General features: G+C 49.3%; 3 protein-coding genes across 5 annotated transcripts in view; all 3 read left to right on the forward strand.

Moving 5' to 3' along the window:
* Nucleotides 1–595: 595 nt before the first annotated feature.
* Nucleotides 596–7,805, forward strand: osbpl11 (oxysterol binding protein-like 11). Its single transcript, XM_086201211.1, has 13 exons — nt 596–1,002; nt 1,282–1,350; nt 1,500–1,675; nt 1,882–1,961; nt 2,245–2,433; nt 2,854–3,052; nt 3,879–4,024; nt 4,148–4,288; nt 4,401–4,860; nt 5,175–5,361; nt 5,689–5,871; nt 5,964–6,117; nt 6,289–7,805. The coding sequence occupies exons 1-13, from the start codon at nt 887–889 to the stop codon at nt 6,343–6,345; spliced, it is 2,157 nt and encodes a 718-aa protein (XP_086057337.1). The 5' UTR covers nt 596–886; the 3' UTR covers nt 6,346–7,805.
* A 456-nt stretch (nt 7,806–8,261) lies between these two features.
* Nucleotides 8,262–11,876, forward strand: LOC147272774 (glycerol-3-phosphate dehydrogenase [NAD(+)], cytoplasmic-like). 2 transcript variants are annotated; one of them, XM_086201224.1, is made up of 8 exons: nt 8,273–8,901; nt 9,341–9,518; nt 10,336–10,476; nt 10,655–10,793; nt 10,954–11,066; nt 11,135–11,368; nt 11,454–11,560; nt 11,655–11,876. In XM_086201224.1, the coding sequence occupies exons 1-8, from the start codon at nt 8,861–8,863 to the stop codon at nt 11,749–11,751; spliced, it is 1,050 nt and encodes a 349-aa protein (XP_086057350.1). In that variant the 5' UTR covers nt 8,273–8,860; the 3' UTR covers nt 11,752–11,876. The 2 variants fall into 2 exon arrangements, with proteins under 2 accessions (XP_086057359.1, XP_086057350.1); XM_086201233.1 differs by lacking the exon at nt 10,336–10,476 and having other exon boundaries at nt 8,262–8,901.
* Nucleotides 11,877–18,736: 6,860 nt separating this feature from the next.
* The window catches only part of LOC147272775 (nck-associated protein 5-like), a 109,632-nt gene continuing 103,092 nt past the window's right edge, over nt 18,737–25,276 (forward strand). The window contains exon 1 of one of the 2 annotated variants that reach the window (XM_086201297.1): nt 18,737–18,928. In XM_086201297.1, the coding sequence (XP_086057423.1) occupies nt 18,798–18,928 (131 nt within the window). In that variant the 5' untranslated portion in view covers nt 18,737–18,797. The remainder of the gene's footprint in view (nt 18,929–25,276) is intronic. The other variant, XM_086201246.1, reaches the window with a different exon arrangement.

Here is a 25,276-nt window from a genome sequence, read left to right on the forward strand (position 1 = left end):
CACCAGTCCATGGAAGGGCCAACACATATAGACAGACAACCATTGGCTCTCACCGCCACGCCTTCGGTCAGTTTAGAGTATCAATCAGCCTCGTCCCCAATTGCATGTGTTTGGACTGTGGTGGAAGCTGGAGTACCCAGAGAGAACCCACGCAGGCACAGGGAGAACACGCAGACTCCACACAGAAAGACCCCGTGCCCGAGCCGGTACTCGAACCCGGAACTTTCTTGCTGTGAGGGGACAGTGTTAACGGCGCACCACCGTACAGCCCTCTTCCATGCCCTCTTCTACAACTCATTTCCTGTAATTCCACGTTCCAGAATAAAAATTAAAGTACTGACATGACTTTGATGTATCAGTGTCTCTCCACATTGCTTTTTGTCCCCATTCTTCTCAACATTGTGATGCCAATCACAATCTGTAGAGGTTCAGCAGTATTTTCTACGATTCTTAATCAATTCTCCTCAGCTCATTTAGATCATAAAATATAATTTCTAAAAAAAAAGTGACCACTAGTCATGGTAAGTGTGCTAAAGTCATTCTATTATTATTATTATTATTATGGTTGTTATTATTATTATTATTAGAACGTCAAGTCTGACGCAGCCGAGTCACGTGACAGCTTCCTGCCCACCAAGCAGGGAGTATCAGGCGAGCTAGCAGGCTAGCAGGCTACCCAGCGACTTCCAGTGTCAGCAGCAGGGAAATGGTTCATCACCGCTTTAGACCATCGAGTCAGTTAACCGTCCAGCTTATGTGAGGCTTCTGAGATGAACTTGCTGCTTGGCTCTGTTTGAGAACGGAGGCTAATCACACCCGGGAGGACTCGGCTAGCTTCACAAGTTAGCTTAACGCCAGCAGGCTAAAGGAGCTGTTGCTCGTGACTATGCAAGGGGAAACAGCGGCTATACGAATCACGGAAAACGAAGGAAAACTGGATGTATTTCCCCAGAATAGGACCCCAAGCTCGGGCAGAGCGAGTGCCAAAAGCTGGCAGTATAGGTGGGTGCTTGTTTACCCTGCTAGCGTACACACCGCCAAGCTAGGCACTGAATTAAAGCCTGTTTTATTGAACAAGACAGTGAGACAGCAGCGACGTCAATTCAGTGTCAACAACTATTACTGTTTGGTAAATGACCAGTGTCCCTGCAGTGTCAGGAAATGTGCTTTTTGCTCAGCAAATCTGTCACATGACGACGGAGGCTCAGTGATTGACTTGGTGTGTAAACAGTTTGTTCTGACTGCAGTGTTAACAAGTCTGTTCTTATCATTGATACGCAGTGACCACATGGAGAATATTGATGGCTACTTGATGAAGTACACCAACTTGGTAACAGGATGGCAATACAGGTGAGACATACATCACATAATATCACATAGTATACATGGAGTATTGGTGGAGACGCTTCAGAGCTCAAGCGCTGCCTCCCCTCTTCATCTCGCTTGGATTTATTGTTGTCGTCCAGTCCAAATAATCTCAGCCTTCGTTATGTTTTCAGGTTCTTTGTCCTAAACAACGAGGCTGGCTTGCTGGAGTACTTTGTCAATGAGCAGTCGCGGCCCCAGAAGCCCCGTGGAATGCTCCCATTGGCGGGGGCCGTCATCTCTCCCAGTGATGAGGACTCTCATACTTTTACTGTCAATGCCATCAGCGGGGAGCAGTACAAGCTCAGGGGTGTGTACTTGTCAGTAATACTCACTCGCTAACAGCCTTCCATAGCTCAGGTTGTGTTCTTAACCTCGGGGCTGCTTCCATCACCTCGTATTGATCCGGATGTTTTCCATTATCTGCTCCCGGCGGTGAGGGAGGGGCACGCAGGAAGTGGGGCTGACTGACATTCTCGAGTAACAAGGTGTTTTTGTTTTGCTTGCGTGTCTCAGCCACCGACGCCAAAGAGAGGCAGCACTGGGTGAGCAGACTGCAGATCTGCACACAGCACCACACAGAGGCCATGGGGAAGGTAAGGTGGAGTTTTATACACTGATCAGCACGAAGTTGGTGTTTTTGCTGACATTTATGACGTTTACTTCACATTTACAGTCTCACATTCTAACACTGCAAGTGCATAAATGACAGAATAAAATGGAAAGCCATAATAAGTACCTTTTTAATATCAGTGTATCTGATCGTGTATTTCTCTCCACTTCTTTCTGCTGATGTAAAATAAGGAAAATGAAAATTGAGGTCGATTTTTCCTGTCCTGTGCAGAGTAATAATCATCATAACGATAACTTTATTTCTAGAGCAATCCCCCACCCAAGTCCCGCACCTACTCCATGGCGTCTCAGGGTAGCGGCAGCTCACCCATGTCTGTGCGTCGCCCCAGCCAGAACCCCGCCTCCTTATTCAGCTGGTCACAGATGAACAAGGGCTCGTCGCTCTACTCCAGCAAGAGGTCCCTGTTGCCAGACCACTTAATAGATGCCAGAGAGGTACAGTGGTTGACAGGAAGTCACATTTATCACCATACTGTTGTTGTTTTTGTGTGTTAGGAATTCCACACGTCAGACAATAGGAGACACAAACTTGACTGTCCACAAGGGGGCACCGTTGTGTCTGTTAACGTCAGCAGGGCAGCTGAGAGTGGCCTGGCACAACAGCACATTTAACCCACAAGTTGGTCTCATAAAGTAACACCAGGTTAACCTCCAGAGTTACAGGTGGAGGTTGTGACAAACTACGGAGATGTTCAGAGTTCCCACATGCAACCACTGAAGATAAAGCTATCACCTAGCAGCTTGTCAGCCATTGCTGCCGTTCCACTTCCTGTTTTTTTTTCTATTGGTTTGCTATTGGCAGCAAAAATGCATATTTACTGTTCAGACTCAACGTTTTCGTTACTCCCCCCTCAGATGATGACCCAGGCTCAAGGTCAGCACAGAGATCTGATCCAGAGCATCGAGGGCCTGCCTGCAGCCCCCGGCCTCTCTCCCCTAGACCAGGACCTCCTGATGCTCAAGGCCACCTCCATGGCCACCATGAACTGCCTCCACGAGTGCCTGCAGATCCTGCACCTGCAGCAGGTGGCCAGGCAAACAAGCTCCCTGGGAGGTCAGTGGAGGTCGTCTGGAGATAGATTTATGAAGCGTCTTCGTCCTCTAGAAGATTCCTGTCTGTGTTAATTGATGCTACCACACCAATCATAGTCCTGCACTTGCAGGCTTACACCCAATCTAGACAAGCAGTTTGTCCTGGCTGGACAGTGGAATTATTTTGCATTATTGATAGGGAACCATACCTGTTCTTACCACCTGTCTCGAAGGTAATCAGATCTCAGAGAGTTAAAATATCCATCGGCTCCACTGTGGTGAGAGGGTGCACTTCTAATTTAGCTTGACATTGCTAATCGTGGAGCACCGCGAGAGACAACGTGTGATGTCGAGTCGCTCATACGTGTCTTCTCTGGATTCAGGATGATTCGACAAGTAGCTGATGTCCCACTTTTTCTCAGCAGATCTCATTACTCGATTTATATTTCATTAGGCTAGACCCATGGCAGCGGCCAATCAGGTCACACTGTTCGGCGACGCTCAGGGTGAATTTGAATGAGATCTGCCCGCCTCTAAACATACATAAAATAATGCGTAGTGGGAGGTTAAGCCAATCAGAGGATGGGGATGTTTCCTGTCAGCGGGGCTGGAGTATCCTGATACCCAGCTCGTCTGAGGGCTTGGGTTACACTCTTCTTGTCCAGGGCAACTGTCGCGGGAGTAACCATCTGTCCATTCAGCAGACAAGCAGTTGTGGGGGTTTTTGTGGCGAATGGGTGACCAAGTAAAGAGCTACGTGTAGCTGTGTCGGGGGGCCTTGGGAGGGAGGGGGGATTGTACCATGAGTACCTCTGAACCTGCTGCTCTTCACTCCTCATCCACGGCAGGACCCACCATTGAGTGGCTGGAGCCCAAGCTGCCCGACATCCTGAAGAACGGCAGCAGCTCCCTGGGCAGCTTCACAACAGGGGAAGGCTTGCTGGAGGGAAGCCGTCTGGAGCTCAGCAGCCCAGAGTCCTGCAGCTTTTCTGGGGTAAGATCGTAGGAGTGATGCCTAATCTCCCCCAGGAGGCATCTCAACAGGGGAACCTTGTTTCTAACCCATTTGTGTGAGCACATCTCCTGCTCTACATCATATTTCTGCTGGCGTTCTCAGGAGCAGGAAGACATCGACGCAGAGGATGAGTTGGTGGACTCTTTGACAGACAAAGAGGAGGACCTGGGTGCTGTGGAGGAGGAGCGCAGCGTCATCCTACACCTGCTGTCACAGCTGAAGCTGGGGATGGACCTCACGCGGGTAGGTTGAGTTCCATATCCTGCGAAGTTGAACAGTCATTATTTATGTTTTGGGGACCAAAGTGACGTCCTTCCCTTCCCTGAACCGTGAAATATACGGGCTTTCCTTCCAGGTGGTGCTCCCCACCTTCATCCTGGAGAAGCGCTCCCTGCTGGAGATGTTCGCAGACTTCATGTCACATCCAGACCTCTTTGTGGCCATCACCGATGGCAGCAGCCCGGAGGACCGCATGGTCCGATTTGTAGAATACTACCTCACCTCCTTCCATGAGGGCCGCAAGGGCGCCATCGCCAAAAAGCCCTACAACCCCATCATCGGCGAGACGTTCCATTGCTCCTGGAAGGTACCCAAGACACCAGACGAGCCCAAGGAGCCCTCACAGGGAAGCCCTGAACCCACCCCCTCCCAGGACTCCTATCAAGTGCGCTTTGTGGCGGAGCAAGTGTCCCACCACCCGCCTGTGTCCGGCTTCTATGCCGAATGCCAGGAGAGGCGCATGTGTGTGAACACTCATGTGTGGACCAAGAGCAAGTTCATGGGGATGTCCATTGGAGTATCAATGATCGGGGAAGGTAATCAATATCGCTTATCTATAGATTTGTTGTCTTCAGTTTGCAGTGAGCAGGGTGATTATTTTACATCAGCCCGCCTGGTCTCAATTATTTAGGCATTAATCTCCTGCAACCCAAAACAGCAAGTTTATTTACCCTGTTGCTGACATGGCAACCAACCAAGTATGTCAGCAAATATCTCCTTCCAGGTCCGAGTCGCCGCACGTCCACCGTCGCACAGCTCCTCCTACGTCAAAGTCCAGTGGAACCCTCTGGTTGGGTGGAAACTTGTCTGGTGCTTTAAATTGATGTCCTCTTGTCCCACTTTTTTTCAGGCTGCCTCTCTTTGCTGGAACACGATGAAGAGTACACCTTCACGCTGCCCTGTGCGTACGCGCGCTCCATCCTCACAGTTCCCTGGGTGGAACTCGGCGGCAAAGTCAACATCAGCTGTGCCAAGTCGGGCTACTCGGCAGTCATCACCTTCCAGACAAAACCCTTTTATGGCGGCAAACTACACAAGTGAGTCCCGTCAGGACTGCGTCTGTGTGGGGATGTGGATCCTGGAAGACGCCGTCAAATTGATGTCATTCCCCTTGTGGAGAAGTAGCTGTTCATTTGAGGAATTCAGGATTGAGTTCCATTGTTCTTTCTGCCTATTTTCATTCAATGACATTATATAGATTTTCTAATTAAAACACAGAGACCAAAAAAAAACAAAACAATACATTGAAAATAAAATCCTCAGTATTAGAATTCAAAAAAGTCGAGTATTGAAGATAATTTTACCTTGTATATGAACTGTGTGTGTCATCCTCATCATCTCCTGATTCTCTGCCTCAAATTTAGAGTCACCGCCGAGGTGAAGCACAACACCACCAACGCCGTCGTGTGTCGTGTGCAGGGTGAGTGGAACGGCGTCCTAGAGTTCAGCTACACCAGCGGAGAGACGAGGGTGGTGGACGTCACCAAGCTTCCTGTCACCAGGAAATGTGTCCGACCCGTCGAGAGGCAAGGCCCGACAGAGTCCAGGTCAGCCGTCGTAGTCACGTGTTCCACTGCCTCGCCTCCAGCTGGCGTCTGAGCCTCCCAGGATATATTCTGTATATTTCCCTGTTTTCCAGGCGCCTGTGGCAGCACGTCACCGAGGCCTTACGGCAGAAGGACATCGACAAAGCCACCGAGCACAAGAGGATCCTGGAGGAGAGGCAGCGCTCAGAGGAGAGGCACCGCGCCGAGACCGAAACCGCATGGAGGACCAGATACTTTGACCGGGAGGTGAGCAACACATTTTCAGCTTTTACCTTCCCGTCAGTGATACAGCAGTCAAACCCAGGAGCTGAGATTTCGATGCTTCAAGAGCTTGAATTATGTTCTCCAGCTGCTGTACAGCAGCAGGTCTTGGTCAGCTGTCCTCTGTTCTGACGCCTGTTTTCTCTTCTTCTCCAGGGTGACGGCTGGGTTTATCACAAACCACTTTCAAAAAACTCTGCTTTCAAATCCTAGTTCCCTCAGTCAGTGTGTCTTGGATGTTCATATTGTAGATTCAGGAAAGTTGGTGAGCGCACACGTGTTGTCGACGGTTACGAAACCAGAGCATGACCTGCACTGACATACAGATGAATGCAACAGTGGGAGATGGAGCGTGCGGGAGACGGCGTGACTGAAGGGGTTCTCCACTCTCTCTCATGATGTTCACCAAGCCTCTGAGTACAAGCTTTTGTACTGCATATCAAGTTTTTTTTGTTTGTTTTTTTTGATAATCCGATGTTCTTGTACAGGTAATGGTACTCTATTTCCACAGCCTTAAGACAGTCAGATGAATGATGCTCGATGTGGGAGTTCTGCTGATCAGCTTCGATTTTCTCCTCTGTCACACTCAGAAGGACGTTACTCTTCCTCCTAAAGTCAAATATTCAGTGTGTGTATTGACACGCATACAAGATTCTGAACTGTGGGGGAAACTAATCACTCACCAGACAACAATTACCATACAGCATGATGATGTCACTTCATAGGGGGTGTGAAGAACAGCGGTGACATCATCAGGGTTAGTTTCCCCCAGAGCGACCGGAGATGCTTGTATTTCTGAGGATGATAGACTCTCTCTTTTTTTAAAATTCAGAATTGGTGGAACGGTCCTTTTTAACCCAGCAAAACTCTCTTGGACCTCACAGTTGTCAGATGTGTGTGCATTTAAATATCAAGTATTGACTGAGACGGTGTCATTCAGGTGCCGGGGTGGCGTGACCCCCCACCCTTGGGTGATTTTACAGGTAACGAGTGGATCTTACTGGACATGCATGTGTTTGCGTATCGTGAGTGTACTCATCCTGTGTCTGCATCACTTGCATTGATAAATGTCTGGTGTAAAAGCTTTTAACCAAATTTGCTTGTTTTGTAATGCAAATAAATGTCACTTTCTTTAATTGTGTGTTCACACCCCCCCCCCCCCCCCGGGGCTCCACTTCATCTGATTTTCAAGCCACTTTTTGTATGTCCCTGTTCTTTGTTTCCTCCTGGAAGACACTGTGATGCACTTTTGTTTTCTTTTAACCCCTTAAACTGAATTTTAGCCTCCCTAACATCCTGGTATCTGTCAGGAAGCGATTCTCAGAAAGAGGAAATCCACGCCGCCATTGATGAGCTCCCCCCTCTTCGTCCCGGTGCCTTATGCAAACTCTTACCGCGTGTCTTCCAGCTAAGGAGCACAGCATTCATCACCTAACGACATGATCGATGCAGTGGCATAATGTATCATCTGTGTGTGTGTTTGTGTTCATTTTAATTTTTTAAAGAATGGGACTGGGCTCCAGCCTGAGAGCTCTTCTGTCAAGGTGTGGACCTTCTCTTGGTTTGGACTTCTACTGGTTGTCTTGCTGATGTATCGTATGCACTGACATTAAAGGAAACCTGTTGTTGTAGAAAACTGTGATTAAATTCCAATAAATGACGTATCAGTTGTACCACGTGTTCATCCTCCTCCTCCTCTGCATCAGTCAACATTTTCGACTCAAGATGAATGAATCAACAGGATGGTATGTTTGCGGCCCACCTGCTGTTTAAAAAAGTAAATCGTTGAATTAAGAATACAAAATAAAGCCATAATGTACATTTTTTGTTCATGGAAGACCAAACTGGACAGGGTATGGAATAAAATGCAACCGGGAAATTCATAAATAACCAAATAAATTATAGGAATTACATCAGGAGAGAAAGTCACTTCAGGTCATCAAAAGGGGAAGTCTCATCTAACACCAGCAGGTGGTGCCAGAGAGAAACTTGGACAAGCGTGGGCTGTGACGTAGCGCTGTGACGTGCCTGCGTCTGTCCACAGGTGAGGGCAATCAGCAGTTGATTGCCCTCACCTGGTGACGCCAGGCCACAGCGGCGCTGCAGGAGCAGCCGTGGATGTCGCTGTTCAGTCCGAGTCTTTCCCGTCTTTGTCGTGCAACAAGATCGTAGGAATTTACTTGTTTGTTTAATTTGAAACAAACAATGTTTTTTTTTAATTGTTTTTGCTGCCTACAGGCGAATACGAACAGCTGGGACTCGTTAGCGTGGCGCTATTCTTCATTGATACACGCATCAAGCGGATCATCTTCATATTTTGAAAAACCCACAGTGAGCGGAACACCTGTTGGTTGATTTCCGGGTGGACACGAGTTGCTTGACATGCCTGTCCATCACAAATTGCTTCCATCGTTTCCAGTCTATGCATAATGAAGGAGCATTTAATCAGCAACCGCCCGCACGCGAGCTTCGGCTGGCTTTCTCGTCCACTTCCGTCTCACAAGCCCCTTTGTGAAGGTTCGCCTCAAAAAGAGGGCCATTTGTGGAATTGGAATCAACTTAAATCTTCCGAAGTGGTCCGAAAAGTCATGGTTTCGTGCCATTTCCTGTGTTGTGGTGACGAGGTCGAGGGGGAGGGAGCTACCAGGTTCTAGGGCGTATGAGGAAGTCGTGGTAGCCAGAGCGGCGTTTCCCGTCGAACCGAGGAGGACTGCTCTCCCGAGTCAACATGCCTGGAAAAAAAGTCTGCATCGTCGGGTCTGGGAACTGGTGAGTTCCTCCCTGCACCTTTAGCTGTTCTTCGTTTGTTTTTTTTCGTCCAGAAATGTGTTTGAGTTCATTCTGGTTTGTGATAACGGCTTTTGAAGTCGGTAGGCATTTAATGAGATTCGTGCAGTTTCTGTATTGACCTGTAACACGAGAGGAGAAAATGCTGCTGCTGCTGCTGCTGGTCGAGCTTCTGAATGACGTCACGTTCCCACCAACCGTGGAATGAAGCTGCGAGCTGCAACAGGAGCAGCTCCACTCAGAGGCGGCGCTGAGCCGGAGCCCCTGGCCCTCAGCGGCTGTCGCTCCTGAGGCTGCGTCCACGATGAATCGGGTTTATTGCAGCTTGATTCAATCATAGAGCAAACCAGCAGCCAGGAGCGTTGCGTGGCCCCTCCGTGAGACTCTCAGAAGATCCTGATCCTGCTCCTTCTCTCTCCAGGGGCTCGTCCATCGCCAAAATCATCGGGCGTAACGTCAAAGCATCCAACCGCTTCGACCCGATGGTGAACATGTGGGTTCACGAGGAACTGATCGACGGGAGGAAGCTGACAGAGATCATCAACACCGAGCATGAAAACGTCAAGTACCTCCCCGGTCACCAGCTGCCCAGGAATGTGGTAAGAATGTGGTAAACAGCTGCTTCTCAGGGCCGGCGCCGTGCGGCCCAGACGGAGGAATCGCTCTGATAAGAGAACCCACCTTTGACCCCTGAGTCAAACACGGCGGCGCAGTCTGGGTGCGCTCGGTTTACTTGATGACTCACTGTCCCCGCGAGGTTCCACCGTGTCAGATGATGACCACTCGCCTGCAGAGCACGAAGTGACTCAGACGAAGTGGAGCAAACGCTGTTTTTGCTCGGCGTAGTTGTTTCTGATCTTTCTCTAGTTTCTTATTTTGTGTAAAACGCATCGGTACGATTCCTCAAATGTGCGGTAAAAACCACCGCTCATGTTGAGAGAGCACCAATAGTTAGCGAATGCTTTCACAAAGAGTCGTCGCTCTTGAAAGAGTACTGGAGAAAAGAAAAAAAACAAACATTGAAACTTTGAAAGAACAATTAGTGACAGGGAGGGATTTGCAAAAGTATCAGAAGCCAAAGTGCAGTCACCCTCCTTTTGCGTGGCGAACGCGGTTCAAACGAGGAAATGAAACTGTCACAGTTCAGAAATATTTCCCAAACATGAGAATTCTTTCACTCAAGTCCATGCGTTCACCGCTGAGGAGTGAAGAGTAAAAAACCACAATGTCCAGCTGTCAGGAAGCGAAACCTTCTGATGAAGTCACTTCAACCTGGAAGTCTTTAGAAGGGTCCGGGATCCAGAGACGAGGCCGTGGTCCCGTCCCCCCGCCCGCCGTTAACCTGCAACCAGACCTGCTCCCAGACTCTGTGAGGTCGTTGTGTCCGTGCTCACGTTGGCGTCGGTGTCTCTAAAGGTGGCCGTCCCTGACATCACCGAAGCGGTGAAAGGAGCCAAGATCCTGGTCTTCGTCATCCCTCACCAGTTCATCAGCAAACTCTGTGACCAGATGAAGCCGCACATCACGGAGGGAACCATCGGCATATCGCTCATCAAAGTGAGGCCCTTCTCTTTGGTCCTCGTTAGCGCAAAAAAAAAAAAAAAAAAAAGGGAAACGCTGTCACTTGAGTTGTTTTGTGGTAAATTGGTCATGTGATCTGGTCGTTGAGCAACAGCGTCGCGGCGAGGCTGCTCCGGTGCAAAGATGAAACTTGAGTCTGGTGCTTGTCCTCCAGGGCATCGATGAGGGGCCGCATGGGCTGAAACTCATCTCCGACATCATTCGGGAGAAACTGGAGATCGAGGTCAGCGTTCTGATGGGGGCCAACATCGCCAGCGAGGTGGCAGACGAGAAGTTCTGCGAAACAACCATCGGTTTGACACCTCTCCTCCTCCTCAGTAGATGATTGTAGCGCCGCAAGACCAACGAGCAGATAAAACCAGGACGGCGTTGAGACAAGTCACCCGTTTTATGTCCGTGGTTAAGGTGTGTGTCCCCCCCCCCATCTTCTTTACAAAACTGTCTTCAATACAGGATCAAAAAACGAGGCGAACGGTCTCATCTTCAAAGAACTGCTGCAGACGCCCAACTTCCGCATCACCGTCGTGGACAAGAGTGACACGGTGGAGCTGTGTGGCGCTCTGAAGGTGAATCCACACAACACCGGCGGTCAGAGGTCGTTGAACACGAAGCTAAATCTCGTCTGTCTGGTCAGAACATCGTGGCCGTCGGGGCGGGGTTCTGCGACGGTCTCGGTTTCGGGGACAACACCAAGGCGGCTGTGATCCGGCTCGGTTTGATGGAAATGGTCGCCTTCGCCAAACTGTTCTGTAAAGGTCAGGTGAGCTCCAGCACCTTCCTGGAGAGCTGCGGCGTGGCCGACCTCATCACCACCTGCTACGGGGGACGCAACCGCAAAGTGGCGGAAGCTTTTGTCAAAACCTCCAAGGTGACGGATTGATTAACGGCTGCTCTTTGCCGCTGTTTTTGCATCAAATGAGGAAATAAAAGAGTGCGTGTGTTTGGTTGTCCAGTCCATCGCCGAGCTGGAGGTGGAGATGCTCAACGGCCAGAAGCTGCAGGGCCCACAAACCTCAGCCGAGGTCCACAAGATTCTCCAGAAGACCGACATGATCGACAAGTGAGTCCTCGTGTTTACCGCGCATTCCTTTTATCGAAGGTAACGCCTGGCTGGATATTTGCGGCTGATTGGCCAATGTTTGCTCTTCCCTCAGGTTCCCGTTGTTCACTGCGGTCTATCTGATCTGCTACGAGGGGAAGGAGGTGAAAGAGTTCATCACCTGCCTGCAGAATCACCCGGAACACATGTGATGGAGCGGGCTGCCCGCAGCGGCACTCAACCAGCACTAGAGGGCGACAGAGGTTGATGAGAGAGACGCACAATGAAAACAACCAAGAGCACTTTTACGAGGAGTGATTCGTTTTTTTTTTTAGTTCTCACATTTCACAACACCTCTTTTGATAGCTTGGGAAGCTTGTTTTTCAATTTTGCTTGTATATGTGGAAGTAATAATGTCTTTGTGCTAAAGGATGTCAGAGAAGTAACACTTGATAAACCGTCAGGTTCTCTGGGCTCTGCAGAGCTCTGTCCTACTGCCAGAACACGCACCAGTACTCTGAGACTTACATTTCAGTTTTATCCTGCTGCCTCCTCAATAAAATCAATTCATACTAAACTGGAAATGTGTGTGTGTGTGTGTGATGATGTGACACTTTGCACACATGCATTTTAATGTTTCCCCACAGGGGGGCGTAGTACATCCATAAGTGTTCCAGTAGTGCCGTGAACAATGGACAACACAGAGGCTGATCAGAGAGCCAAGACTCCCAGTATGTCCTCCATCACTGGGCTGAAGTCATTCCTGGCAGGCCAGCGTCTGTAGCTGTGTGAGTGAGATGTGTGTGTGGATCCCACAGTGTCGGCCTTCCGTCTGCTTCCCACAAGGACTGCAGTAAGTCGCTACGAGAGAGCAGACTAAAGGACAAACGCCGTCCTTGTCCGTCTGTCTCCAGCAGGTCAGGCCGCTGAAACCTTTGATAATTCCCCGCATGGACTGACATTTTCCATCTGAGGCTTTTTGTCTGCAGATGAAGCCCAAACGCGAAGAGTTCTGTTGCTGTCACGCTTGCACCAGGAGGATTTTTCCTCTTTTCATGCAAATGCTTCTCACTTCTTTGGCTGTCGTGAAGCCGTGGCAGTTAAATCAGTGAGATGTAGTTTGGTAGGCCAACAGGAAGTTAGCATCTCCATGGATCACAAGCCAGTCGGATTTGTTTCCACTGGATCATTGCGGAAGTGAAGTTCTGTGGTGAACAAAAGTTGATTTACGTTTTGTTTTGCGACTCAATCTTTTACAAATGAAAACCACTTTTCTGATTTTTGGAGCCTGAATGAGTGATGACTTGTTTTGATGTTGAACGTCCTCCTTCGTCTTATTTAGCCACTTGTTAGCAACCCATGTTTTTCGGGCAAATTAAAAGCTTTGGCGCTGAATTTAAGGCTGAAACATGCTAGCTTGTGCTCGCCGCCGCTCTGTGTCTGGCACTGAAGGGCAACCTCTCTGACAGGTTCAACAACGCCCTCTCTGTCTTTATCTCCAGTCAGTGTGTCTTCATCTCGCTCGTCCTCTATGGTGGGGCGCTTTCTAAGGTATCTCCCCCTCCATGGCCATCGCTTTCCAGATCCCGGGACATCAAAGCGTCGGCTGCAGAGCTCAGGGAGGGTGATGGAAGGGGCACCAGCATTGTGAGGGGGGCCACGAGGACCTTCCAGCAGGCTCCCATGGGAGAGCTGGGTCTCGCAGGTCGATGTCCTGCTCATAACGGCTCTGTCATCAGCGGGTTTGCGGGGATCTGAGACCCTTGTGGTGGTTTGACACAGGCCCAGATCCTCGATTTCAAAGCGATGGCCCACTTTCAGATGAGACCCAAGCTTGAAAGAGCAGCTTAATCACCACGGTAACTTGTCTGTTGGTACCCCTGACCCCCCCCCCCCCCCAACACCCACTCTGCCCTACAGTAAGAGGCCGTTAGTGTAGTGGAGGGCAATGGTGCAGCAGCCTGCTGTTTTTTTATGTGCATCTCCACACAATTACCTTTAAAACATTTCTGAGACTCGCTTTTCCCTTGAAGCTGTTCAACAGGAATGCAGTACATTCAAGCACCAGTTTCCACAGCAGGTGGATGGATCAGAGCGCCCTCTAGTGTCTTCTCTTGTGTTGGCGCTACCTTAAGATGTACCGTCGCGTTATTGGTCCAATAGGGAGCAGCGTGTCGCCATTTTTAAGTTTAAGTTCACTTCTGATGCAACTGCGAGGTGCAAAATCTGTCTGAACTGCCAGACGTCAGAGGCAAAAGGCGCTTTTGTCTACAATTGTGTGTCAGAACAGCGCAGCAAAAATACCTGACAAAAGGCTACGTCTGTGCTGCGCTCTTCGCTTGAAAGGTCCACTGTAATTCATCTAAACAAGGTCAGCGCGCCAGGCTTCTTCGCCGTTTCACACAGCCTCTGGGTAACGCCATCTCTGCTATGTGGAGGTCAAACGGGACGCCACTGTCACCTCTTGGTGTTCAAAATGATGTTTTAGGAGAAGTAGGTGCTGTGAGGTGTCGCCGCAGCACAACAAAACCTGCCTTTTTCCTCATGTAAGAATGTTTTATTGACAAAGAAAAAGCCCAAACCTGCCTGTTGATGTGCTTTTTTTTTTTTTCCCTCACGGGAAGCTCGCTAATTCTACCCCAAAAAACCCTTTTCAGTAACATTCCACATTCAGAATGGACATGATTTATTAGGTGTGAGGAGAGTGGGCTGTTATTCATAGTTGGCTTATCACACCTGCGTCTCCCATGGATGAATATCTCAGTTGTGCATCCAAATTTCTCCCTTGAGCCCTCCAGAATTTCATCTTTCCCTCATATGTGGGCCACCGCGAGCCAGACCACATGGTTCACTCCTTTAGATTTATAGCTTTGTGTCAGTGAGAAACCTCACACGTAGGCTAATAGCTATAACTCACCATGTTACCTACAGGCAAACAAGTCTCAGCAGCTAAGCCTTGTGTTCATATTGTACGTCTTTTATATCTTTGTGTGGATTCTGCCACATTTGTCCGTGTGAGGGTGTTTGACATGGAGGGCTGAGAGTCTCTCCCACATCCTCGGCTAATTACAGGCCCATGATCTCGTCAGCTGTCGCCACCACCCCGCTCTTTTTACATGTCAATGAAAGCCAAATGGGACCTCATATCCTTCCTGCAGCTCGTACAATGCTCTCACTGAGAACATTAGAGATTAAGAGAAAACCGAAAGCGAGAAGGCGAAGGATGCCACTCCTCGTCCCAGCTGGCGTTTGCTCAATGGCAGAGGGCACGGGGCCTTGTCCGTGAAATAACAACCACTCCCACTGCTCTCCTCAAATCCTCCTCATCCCTCACCTCTGCCCGGGTGTCTTCATCATTGTGCCGGCCCATTCTGGACTCATTCATTGGACTTTCTCCAGGGCTCGCCTCTGCCTCCTTTTTGTGTTCGCCTGCACTCTAATGAAGGGAAAAAGGGGAAGGGAGCAGCAGTGGTTGTAGGTTGCTCGGCTTTAGCTTTTGCATTGTTGGGGGGGGGGGGGTCGCTTGGCACGGAGCCTGGCCGTGGCGCTGCATACAAACACGGAGTTGAAAACACAAGGCCTATTTGTTTGGCTCTCCCATCCTCTCACCTCAGGGGGGGGAGAAGGAGAAATTGCATGTGACAACCATAAGATACGGTTCATCCCTCGCTCCCTCCGGACAGCCATCGATTCCAGGAACAGCCAGTGGATGAACGTAAGGAGTAGAGGACCCACGTCAGGAAATTATCGACCATAATTCAATGAAATTAAGTTGATTTGTATCCTAAAGAATTGGCAGGATGCCCATTCGAGTTTGATTCTTAAAGCTCTTGGATGAACCAAACAGCGTCAGGAGAGTAGCCGCGATTTATAGCCACAATATACCTCTGACAAAGAGCTGACAAAGTCTTTGCCTGTTTTTTTTTTTCCTCTCTCTTCTGCATTTCATCCTGGTTCATCTAAATCTTCTTAGCTTGATCTCCTGTGGACGCAAAGTAGCTGACATCAGCACAAGCCATACAATTCTCTGATTTATGCAGGGCTAAATCTTTACCGTATGTACTGTAGTGTTCTCTCTGGAGGCCGCGCTTCCATGAGCATAGAGATGCATGCTGGGGCTGCTGATCTGAAAGGAGACGAGTTCCCGGTGAAGCTGCAAATACCACAAATGGAGCAGTCCGACACGTTGGGATTTGCAGGGGTCAAGCAAGCTCCGATTTTCACTTGAAAATCGTGATTGCGCAAGAAGTTTGTCAGCATATGCAAATTAGCCCTGAGCGGCGGCGTCATGAGTTCCAGTCAGGTCATGCACAAGATGATATCAGCAGAAAATAAGAGGTTCGATTTAGAAAGTCTTGTGGTGCACTGACACCTCGGGATCATCCGGCTCTCTTACGAGGGGTTCAGACGTCTCTCTGATGCAGGCGACGTGTGCTGGAGGCTCCTTCAGTGAAGGGGCCGTGCAGCAGCTGACTGCCGCATGGCTGCGGCGCTCTGACCGCAGCCCAGGTAGCCATCCTAAGGGGAGGCATGGTGGTTGAATGAGAAAGCGGCCGGACACAAAGGGGGCGGCTCGGTGGTTAGCACTGTTGCCTCACCTCTTAAGTATGGATCCCGGCGGTACCGGGTCCAGGATTCCCACAGGTGCTGGAGTTCTGTGCTTGAATTTTAATGTGGAATTTCATGTTTTGGGAAGCATAATTGCAGGAGTTACACAGTAAATCTCTGGGCTGCTGACTTGTGGTTTGCTTCGAAACTCTCAAGTCTTTTCTAGGGTGGGAACCAAGTCTTCCGGGGGGAGATGGCAGGTCACCTAGAAGTGGTAGACTGGGAAACTAATTTGACACAGCAGGATGGGAGTGTGTGATAGCTGTGCCCATGCAGCATCAGTGCACTGATATGTTGTTGCACAGATTTGGAGGGACATGAAGCATTTGTGACCAATTGAAAATTGATAAGAAGAGTCAGAAATCCTTCCGTTCTCTCCAAATCAAGGAAGGAAGTTTCAGAATGGGATTTGGTTTTAAAAGCCTGTGACATGGAGCTTTTACAGACCACAGCTGTGAGACGCTGGAAAAGCTTGACAATGTACCCTCCAGTGGAGAGCTTCCTCAAGTGGCTGCATCCATGCTACCGCTAATGGTCTCCTTGCATCCTCTCTGAAGGCTGCAGGCTTTCCTCTTCCCACACCAATCGTTTCCTCATTGCTCCTGCGGGGCTCTAACCTGTGACATGAAAGAGAAGGGCCTTTTTACCCAGAATGGATCCGGATGTGCCGCAGGTCAAACCGTATGTTCGAGGACTGGCAGCCGTTACCTCTCAGCTTCAGCACATCTGGGAGGGATGCTGCCCTCGTTTCTGCTGCGTGCTTGTAATCGTGCTTGGGTGGAAAAGCGCCGTCATATTCCCTTTATTGTATGTCTCCATGTTACTGGCCAGCAAAGCAGATTCTGATAAAGATGATGAAAATAAACCGTTCAACTGATTCATGTCGTGTCTAATCGTGATGCCAAACTCAAACCCCTGGACGATCCCTAAAATCAGAGTTGGAGCAGAGGACGAGTGGGAGTTGGGGGGGGGGGGGCAGCGTATGATTTAAGAAGAGGACGGGATTTAAAATCAGGTTGAGCATATGTGCATGGACAGAAGAGACGAGATGGCTCTCGTGATGTCCAGGCAGCAACCTGTCAGACCTTCAAGTTTACAGCCTGCTTGTAAATATCAAACCGAGAGCTGACATTTAGAATGTATTTGGGAGCACAAGTCATGGCCGTAACTGTCTTTGGCATTAATTTAGTCCTTTCCAGCATGTACAGATTTCTGCTCGCAGTTGTAAGTCTCCGCTCGTGACATTTCTCCTTATTTTCATCTGGCAGATGCAACATTCTGATTCGGAACATGTGCTTCCTCCTCGATTAGCATCACCAGCTTCCAATTAGGCTTCTGAAGATTTCTATTATCTCACTGAAAATGACGAGCTCCAACTCCTCCAAATAATCTGATGCCAATTTGTTTCTCACAATACTGCTTTTTATCCCGTTGCCTCCTCATATTTAGCCTTAATTGAATGCCCATGATAACTTGGGGGGGGCGGGGGGGTGTCGTGCTCTGTGCTTGCATTGGCTTCCTGCCGAGTTCTGTTGCAATGACTTTTATGTGTCATTTATGAAATCACGGCTCTTTCAGCTCTCCAGTGCCCCGCAGCTTTGCAGTGCCGTCAGCCGACTCAGCCTACTTCTCTGTGAGCGAACAACGTTGCAATGTGGTGATGTTAGAGGGGAAGAATGCCACAATAGCGTGGAAATACGACATTCTGAGGCCGCGAGGAATGCGCCAGAGCCGGGTTGAGGCGAGGGAGTGGTGGGTGGGTGGCTGATGGGCAGCGGCTGAAGAAATCAGAAGTTTATTTGATGGGAATTCACTTTTGAGTGGATGTTCATTCTCCGACAAGCAAAAATAAACTAAAAATAACATCTGGGATAAGATTAATTGGACATCTTTGTGCCCTGTGGGCTATAAGGATGGATGGCAGCAAGGAATGCGGTGCCCTGCAGAGAGGCCAATGAAAAGCAAAGCTCCAGTGGCTCCCGGCCGGCATAAAGAAGTCTACTTGGCAGTAAAGCTGAGAGTCATGTGCCTCCATTTAAATGAGAAGGCAGGGAGAGAGAGGAATACAGTCTGAGCTAAGAGGCTAGGGACTCTGCCAAGCCGAGACACTTGAGGAATGCAGCAGCAGCTCGCAGTAATACCATTACTGCTATCTGAGTCAGGCCCAGTCTAGTCAGCAAGTCTCCGGCCAGTGTCAACAGACGGCAGGTAACATCATCTACGCTCAAATAAAGGAAAATATTGATTGCCCACGGAGAGTTTTGGAGTGGCCGGTAAATTCCGAGCATATTTGTGCTGCAAAAGAGCCCTCGCATGCTGGCGCTGGCGTCTGTCGTGTTTTCCACACAAGCGAGCGTTGTCTTGTCTTGTCAACATTTGTGTGTGAGAGAGCGTGAGGCATGTGTGGTGTGACTCCTCCAGGCCTGGCAGTTAGTTAATAAACACAGTCCTGTCAACAGCTGCTGGTGATGTAATGTGGAACTTCTCCTCACTCTCCTTATCCTCCCGCCCCACCCCGCCTCCCGAACTCCCTCCCCTCTATTTACAAGTCTTACTGGGTGTTGCTGCAGGCTTCCCAGCGCAGATAGTGTGTTTAAAGACTTTGTGAGTGGTTTCCCCCTGCAACACTTCCTGGGGAATTTACAACAGCATGTCATCAGCTGCCATCAAAGGAAATTCCTCATCATCACATTGTCTTCCCAACCAAAACACCCCAGAGAGCCTGGGAGCTACAGCGCTGGCTTCGAACCTGTTGACTGGAGACGATCTGGCCGGTGCAGAGTAAGTCTGGACTCCACTCACTGTCTTACAGGTTTGAACATGGAGGGTGACGCAAGCGGGCTTTGATTAAGGTGCAAATCTTTTTGTGACACAAGTTTGTGTTGGAGTTGCAACGCTTGCTTTTGAGCTGGAGAGCAACAGCTGCAGTAGCGTGAGGAGCCTTGTGTTTTCTGGTCAGGGGAGTTGTGTACACACATGAAATGTTTCCAACAACCATCCAAATGAACCAGGAAACAATTACAACTCAGTCTTCTTCGGCTGTGTCACAGCCGTAACGGTGTTGCCTATACTGCCACCTCCTTAGGAAAAGGAGCACTGCATCATGTTTATTTAGCTGGTCAAAATGCACCCACTTAGCATTTCTGTTACCGCAGCGTTTACCTTGCGGAGGTGTGGGCAGCGTCATATGTTTGTCTTTGGCGGGAGAATTTTGAGCACACAGTTAGCATAGGACTGAATTCACCGCTCTGTGTTAGCTACATTAGCTGTGGTCGCTTCTATGAGTAGTATGAGCAAGCTAACCTCATTTGCTAACGATACTTGCGGCTAACATACTTCCCTTCCGATGTGAAAAATAACACGAATGTTTCCACGCCGCAGCACCGACCTGCCCCAAGACTGACTTCACCATGAGATGTTAGCTACGTCGTCGTCTCATCTACGAGTAATATTAGCGAGCCAACATGTAGAAATTACACCACTGCGTCTTTAAATGCTCGTCAGAGAAAAGCTCTTTAACAAGTGCAAACACACGTGAACCGGGGAAAAATGTTGCACAGCAAAATAAGCTGCAGCGCTTGTGTCTACAATGTTTCCCTGTGACAGAAAGGAGAGATAAACACTGTTGTTTCTCAAGCTGTCAGCAGCTCACTGATCTAAGGTGCGAGTTCAGTTTTTCAGCTGCCCGACGCTTGATGCTCACATACCAAAGTGGGAAGGGGGCACAGTTGTGTATTTTGATAACAGTCGGAAAATTCCTCTGCCCTCTCTTGGCTTGCTGCATCACCCCTGGGCCTTTGCAGTATATTTTTTCTGGCCTTTTTTCTACCTGAAGCGAGATCATGAGAGAGTTCAGCGAAGAGTCACGCCGCCGGTTGAAACACGCTGATTTTCACCAGAGGGTCCCGGCCTCGACAGGAAGCCCAGTTTTCCCAGGATGTATATTAAAGCGTCCCGTGCATCTGGTGGGATAAGCACATGGAATTGCAGGGACTCCCCTCACGAACAGGATGACGACATTGTATTCATTGTTTTTTCCTTTTTTTTTCTCCCGCCCCACTAGACCTCCAACCCCTCCTTCCCTTTTTAAACCCCCACATTAATCTGTCTGCTAAGCGCTGCTGACTAAACAAGACTTATAGCTGCTCAGACAAGTCCTGGCAGAAGTTTTGTACCTAAAAGTCATCTTCTTGTTAGCAGGTCATCTGCCTTGCAAGATTCTTTTGGGGGTAATTGAGGTGTTAGCGCGGTGCAGCATGAGTGAGCCGGTCCCTTCAGTCCTCCCTCAGACGGCGGGATGGAGCATCCGTCGTCTTTGACAAGCTTTATTGAAGCTAAATCAAATATTGATCAAACAACCCGCAAAGTCTGGCTGAGAGTTTGACGAAATGAAAAGAAGAATGTTGCAGACAAGAACTGGAGCGTCTGGTGATGAGTGGGAATGGAAGCACAGATGTTAAAAATGCAGCACTGGGTGTCACATATTCTTACTGGGAGCGCTTGATTAGCGAATGCCTCGCTGCCGTCCAACATGCCTCGCAGCTTTGTGAGTGCAAAAATATAATGAGAAACTCCACACAATGATTAAACGTACAAGCTCAGCTTTACTCCCCGGTCACGCCCTTCCTTCCTCCCCTCTCTGACACGAGCGTGTTGGCGCTGTTTCAATGGCATCTAATTAAAGTCATTTGTCAAGAAAAACAGGAAAAAAAAGAAAAGAAAAGTGAACAGTTCGCTTCTCAGGGGTGAAAGTTTCTCAAGCCTTTGAGTTGCCAACTTATGACATTTGATATTTGGGAAGATTACGAGGGTGAAACGTTAAAGAGCTGAACTGAGCAAATCTGAGGTGGTCCTGGTGGACACCCCAGGAGGACATCATAGTGGGATGAAAGCTCTGTGTCATTTCCCGTTGCCACCAGGTGGTGCTGTGCCTCGTGTGTCCCTCTCTTTACCGGGCTCCTCTTCAGCTCCGTTCCTAAAAGTTTGGTGAAAATCAGCCTGGTAGTTCTGGCGCGATCCCGCTGACGGTCAGAGAAACACGCGACCTCCCCTCAGCGGCTGCGCTCATTGTGTCCGGAGGTCAGAGGTTGTTTATTCAGCATGAATAGTCTGTCCTTGTCTTCTTATTATCACAAGGACATTGGAAACAGAACAAAAGCAAATGAGTCCGTATATAGACGAGCAGTAGTTCTGCAGACAAAGCTTCTATTTTTGTACAGCTTGACAAACAGTATCAGTTAACATGCAGTTAAGCTACTTACAGTGTCGTCTTTGTCCGCCTGAGAGATAAGCTGGAGCAGCGTGATTGTAAAATGGGATTAAGACGTTGTGGCAGGTCTCCATTAATGACTAAAAGTGGCATCAGTATTGATTTGGAAGTCCCTGCTACGTTGACCCACCTCGACAGTGAGCCTCTAATTTTCACAATCGTGTCACAACACTTAAAGCCAACCGTCTTCTCATGGTATTAACACAGACTGCAGCACCGCTCGCGCATGAAACACCGCAGGCCAGAGTAAAATATGTCTCATTGTTTGCTCACACACACTAATTCCATGTTGGTGCGGCCAACTGTAGCGGGGACACGTGCAGAAGCAGGATCAGACAAGCCGGCCAGCAGAGGGACTCCAAGCATCCGCCCGGCGTCGGCCATCTGTGCTGCTAGAATACAGATGGACCTCTCGCTCTGCGCATTAAACCCCACATCAGACACTTGCATGCTTCAATTTTCTCCTCAATGAATGGAGAGTAATAGCACCCCACCACCTCCTCCCTGCCCTGACGTCCCCTCCCACTTCCCCCGTGTAGCAGGGCGAATTAAAACCATAATCATCCCGCTCATTCATTCGTCTTCTCCCCCCCCCCCTCCCTCCATCATGGCAATCTGGATAAATCATTCAGAAGAAAAATAAAGCCAGAACTGGGCTCTGTACCACGGGGGTGCCTCCGCGCTGACCTCGTTCCTGTCTCAGTCAAGGCAGTCGAAGGGTTTGGAGACTAGATGAATTGGTTCCTGGGGCAAAGGGGGGTGCCTCAATCAATGGTCAGTCCCCCCCCCCCCCCCCGACCCACCAGCCATCCATTTTCACTCCCTGGCACTTCCTGGCATTGCTCTTTTTTTGGGGGGGGTATTGATCACAGATTTGGCCGAGAGGCGTTTGCTTCCAAGATGTTTTCTAAAGCTTCGTCATAGATGTGAGCGCTAATTGGAAACTCGTGCATGTGTGGAATCTTTGCCCCGCCCTCCCTTCTTCTTCCTTCCCCCTCATGGCAAAGTAAATGTATGTGTTTGCGCTTTCATTTATTGAGTGGTTTAATACATAACCCATGAGAAGACCGTCTTTCATCGCAAATGCCACTGTGACCAAACAAATATCTCCGATTGCAGTGCGTGAAATACACTTTGGTGCAAAGGTTGTGAAAGAGTTGTCGCTGTCTGAGTCAGACGAAGGTGGAGTCACGTGACCTTTACTGTAGGAAACTCAGAGAAAACGAAGACGAGAGCGCCGGTGATTGCAATAAACGCCCAGCTGCATGATTCCTCTCAGCTTACAAAAGAGGAGTATCTAATAGGAGCCATGGCGATCCATATTCATGGACAATCTGGGCTTATTACAGCGTTTACCCGCCGCTCTGTTTTCAGTGCAGCGATCTCTCAATGGCTTTAAGTGTTATCATTAAGCTGTTATCCCCTCACATTATCCCGTTGTAGTGAGGAGCAGTCTGGGGCTGTGCGACCTCAGCTGGGTCCTCCCTTGTTCCTGGAGCAGATGTTAAAAAAAGAGTCCCCTCTTCCGACCTCAACACACACACACACACACACACACACACACACCAACTACACCCCCCCCCCCGCTCCTCCTCCTTTCACCCTGGCATCTAATTAGGCCTACAGCACAAAGACTCCCAGATGTCAGCGTCCTCCTGGCCTCCTTTGATTATATCCTTTCCACCCCACTGGCTGGCGTGCTGAGCGGCTGGATGGCCGGCTGGGGGCCGTGTGGGCTATAGGCGTCAGCGCGTGTCATTCTGCGTGGGTCAACAGAGGACCGGTTTAACATATCAGTAATTGCTTTTGGTGTAAATCACCGGGAATCAGAGGGGAGGGAGGACAGTCCTGGATGTGGTGCAGTTTCTGAAAGGCCGTTATGAACCTCGCGTTTACCAAACGCACCTGAAGATCTCAACGGCAGGTCGAGGAAGACGTCCGTTTTACAGACATCAGCTCCCCGAGCATCTTCAATAGCACACGCTTCAGGAGTGGAAACACAGCATTGTGCTTGTATGTGCTTGTGTCACAGTTACCTTGACCTTTGACCTGTGACCACCAAAATGCCCCTGCCGATGTTAAATGTATCACATTTGAAGATTTGTCAGGTGATGCTGAGATATTAGCAAGAACGGAGGAATAAAAGCAAAACAAGAGGACCTTGACTGACAACAACTGTCTTTCTTTCATGTTCCGACAAATAAAAGCAGCCGCCGGCTCGAAGTTTACCGCTGGTTAAAGGCAGGAGTTTTACTGCGTTTAATCAGCTCCTCTTATCTGAGCCTCTCTGATATCTGGCATCTAATGTGTTTACATAATCTTTTATCACTTCCGCTCCCTCCTCTACCTCATCCATTGCACTTTCTGTGCCCCGAGGAAAGTGGTGGAACTGTTCTGTCGGGTCACGGCAATCAGGCACATCATCTATTTTAATCATTTACTCTCAATTTCCTACCCCCCCTCCCCGTATCCAAGGGAAGCTGTAGGCTTTTACATCCTCTCTAATCTTGGGCGGAAAGGGAGAGCAAACTGAAATTCAATCTAAACATAGACGGCAATGTTACATCTGAAGAAAGACCCAATTGCACAATTAGTCCTCGCAAGGCCAGAGAGACGCGCTGCAGTCTGATGTTTCTGTGTCATTAAAGACCCTGCCTCTCACATCCTGCTCATTAGACGACTTCCTTATCCACGAGATCACCCAGGGGTATTTAGAAATGGGGCAGTCAGCGTGTCGTGTTTAGCGACACAACATCAGTTCTGGATGAAAACTCGCCGGCTGATCCTGCGGGCGGCCTGATGTTTTGTGGCGTCACGTCAATAATTTTGGACGTACCAGATTGGCAGTGGATGGAACGTGTCATGCTGATGTGTGAGGATGTTTGACGTGTGCAGCCGCGCTGGTGCAGCCTGGGATGGAGTGTAACAGATATCCCCTTCAGCGGGGAGCGAACGGGCTGCGAGACCCTGTGGTTGCATCAGTAGGTTTGTGTAGCAAATAAGTGACCTGAAAAATGGAATTCAGCCTGGTTCAGTTCTAGCCAGCCTGACATTGATCACACGTGCGCCGAGTCAATTCAGAGTTCTACGTTATTTCCGCATGAGCAGGGAGAACTTCATAGTGGAGGTGCGGCTGCTTGCTAAGCCCCTCTTCCACTGGCCAGTCTGATGCGGGAAGTAGTTTAATACGTAATAAATCCTGGGTTAAATGACCCAGCGGTACCTCTGTCCCGCTGCTCATACCTGCCCACATGTGGGTTTCTTTAAATCTGGGTAAACCTGCACAGAAAAGCCAGATGTTAGCAGGTTTCTGACCAGTGGAAAACTCAGGAGACACATTTATCAGCAGATACAGATTTCAAAAAAGAACAAGCCTCCACAGGGCGAGCAGCAGCACCACAACAAAAAGCTACAGCTTCAGTGTTGACGCAGCTTTTTCCCATGACTTCAGCTCCTGCCTCCATCAGCCGTGACTGCACCGCATTTTTGCGCGTGATGTATCTGTTTTTGTTTGGTGCTGGTTTAGCTCACCTTGTAGAAGCGAACAATGCGGCGCTGATTCGGTAATCTTACATAACCTTTGGTTCAGTGTATGTGGGTGCTACATGTGGGAGGGACATCCAGGATTAATCTGTGCACACATGGTGGAGTTACACAGACAAAGTCTCTGACCCCGAGGCGTCCATCAGCTGACCTCTGACCCTGTCCTCACCAGTGAGGAAGTGGAGTGATTCCCCTGTGCACAAGCACAGCGAGCCCAGAGCCAGGGCTCTTTGTAAAGGAGTAGTATGCGTGAAGTGAAGTGTTTATCTTCTGCTGTGGCCTCGGTCAGGCCAGGTCGGACTGGTTCCCAGCGCTGT

Source organism: Aulostomus chinensis, chromosome 1 (assembly GCF_037954235.1).
Source record: "Aulostomus chinensis isolate RoL2024-O1b breed Wild chromosome 1, RoL_Achi_v1.0, whole genome shotgun sequence".
Lineage (NCBI taxonomy): Eukaryota > Metazoa > Chordata > Actinopteri > Syngnathiformes > Aulostomidae > Aulostomus > Aulostomus chinensis.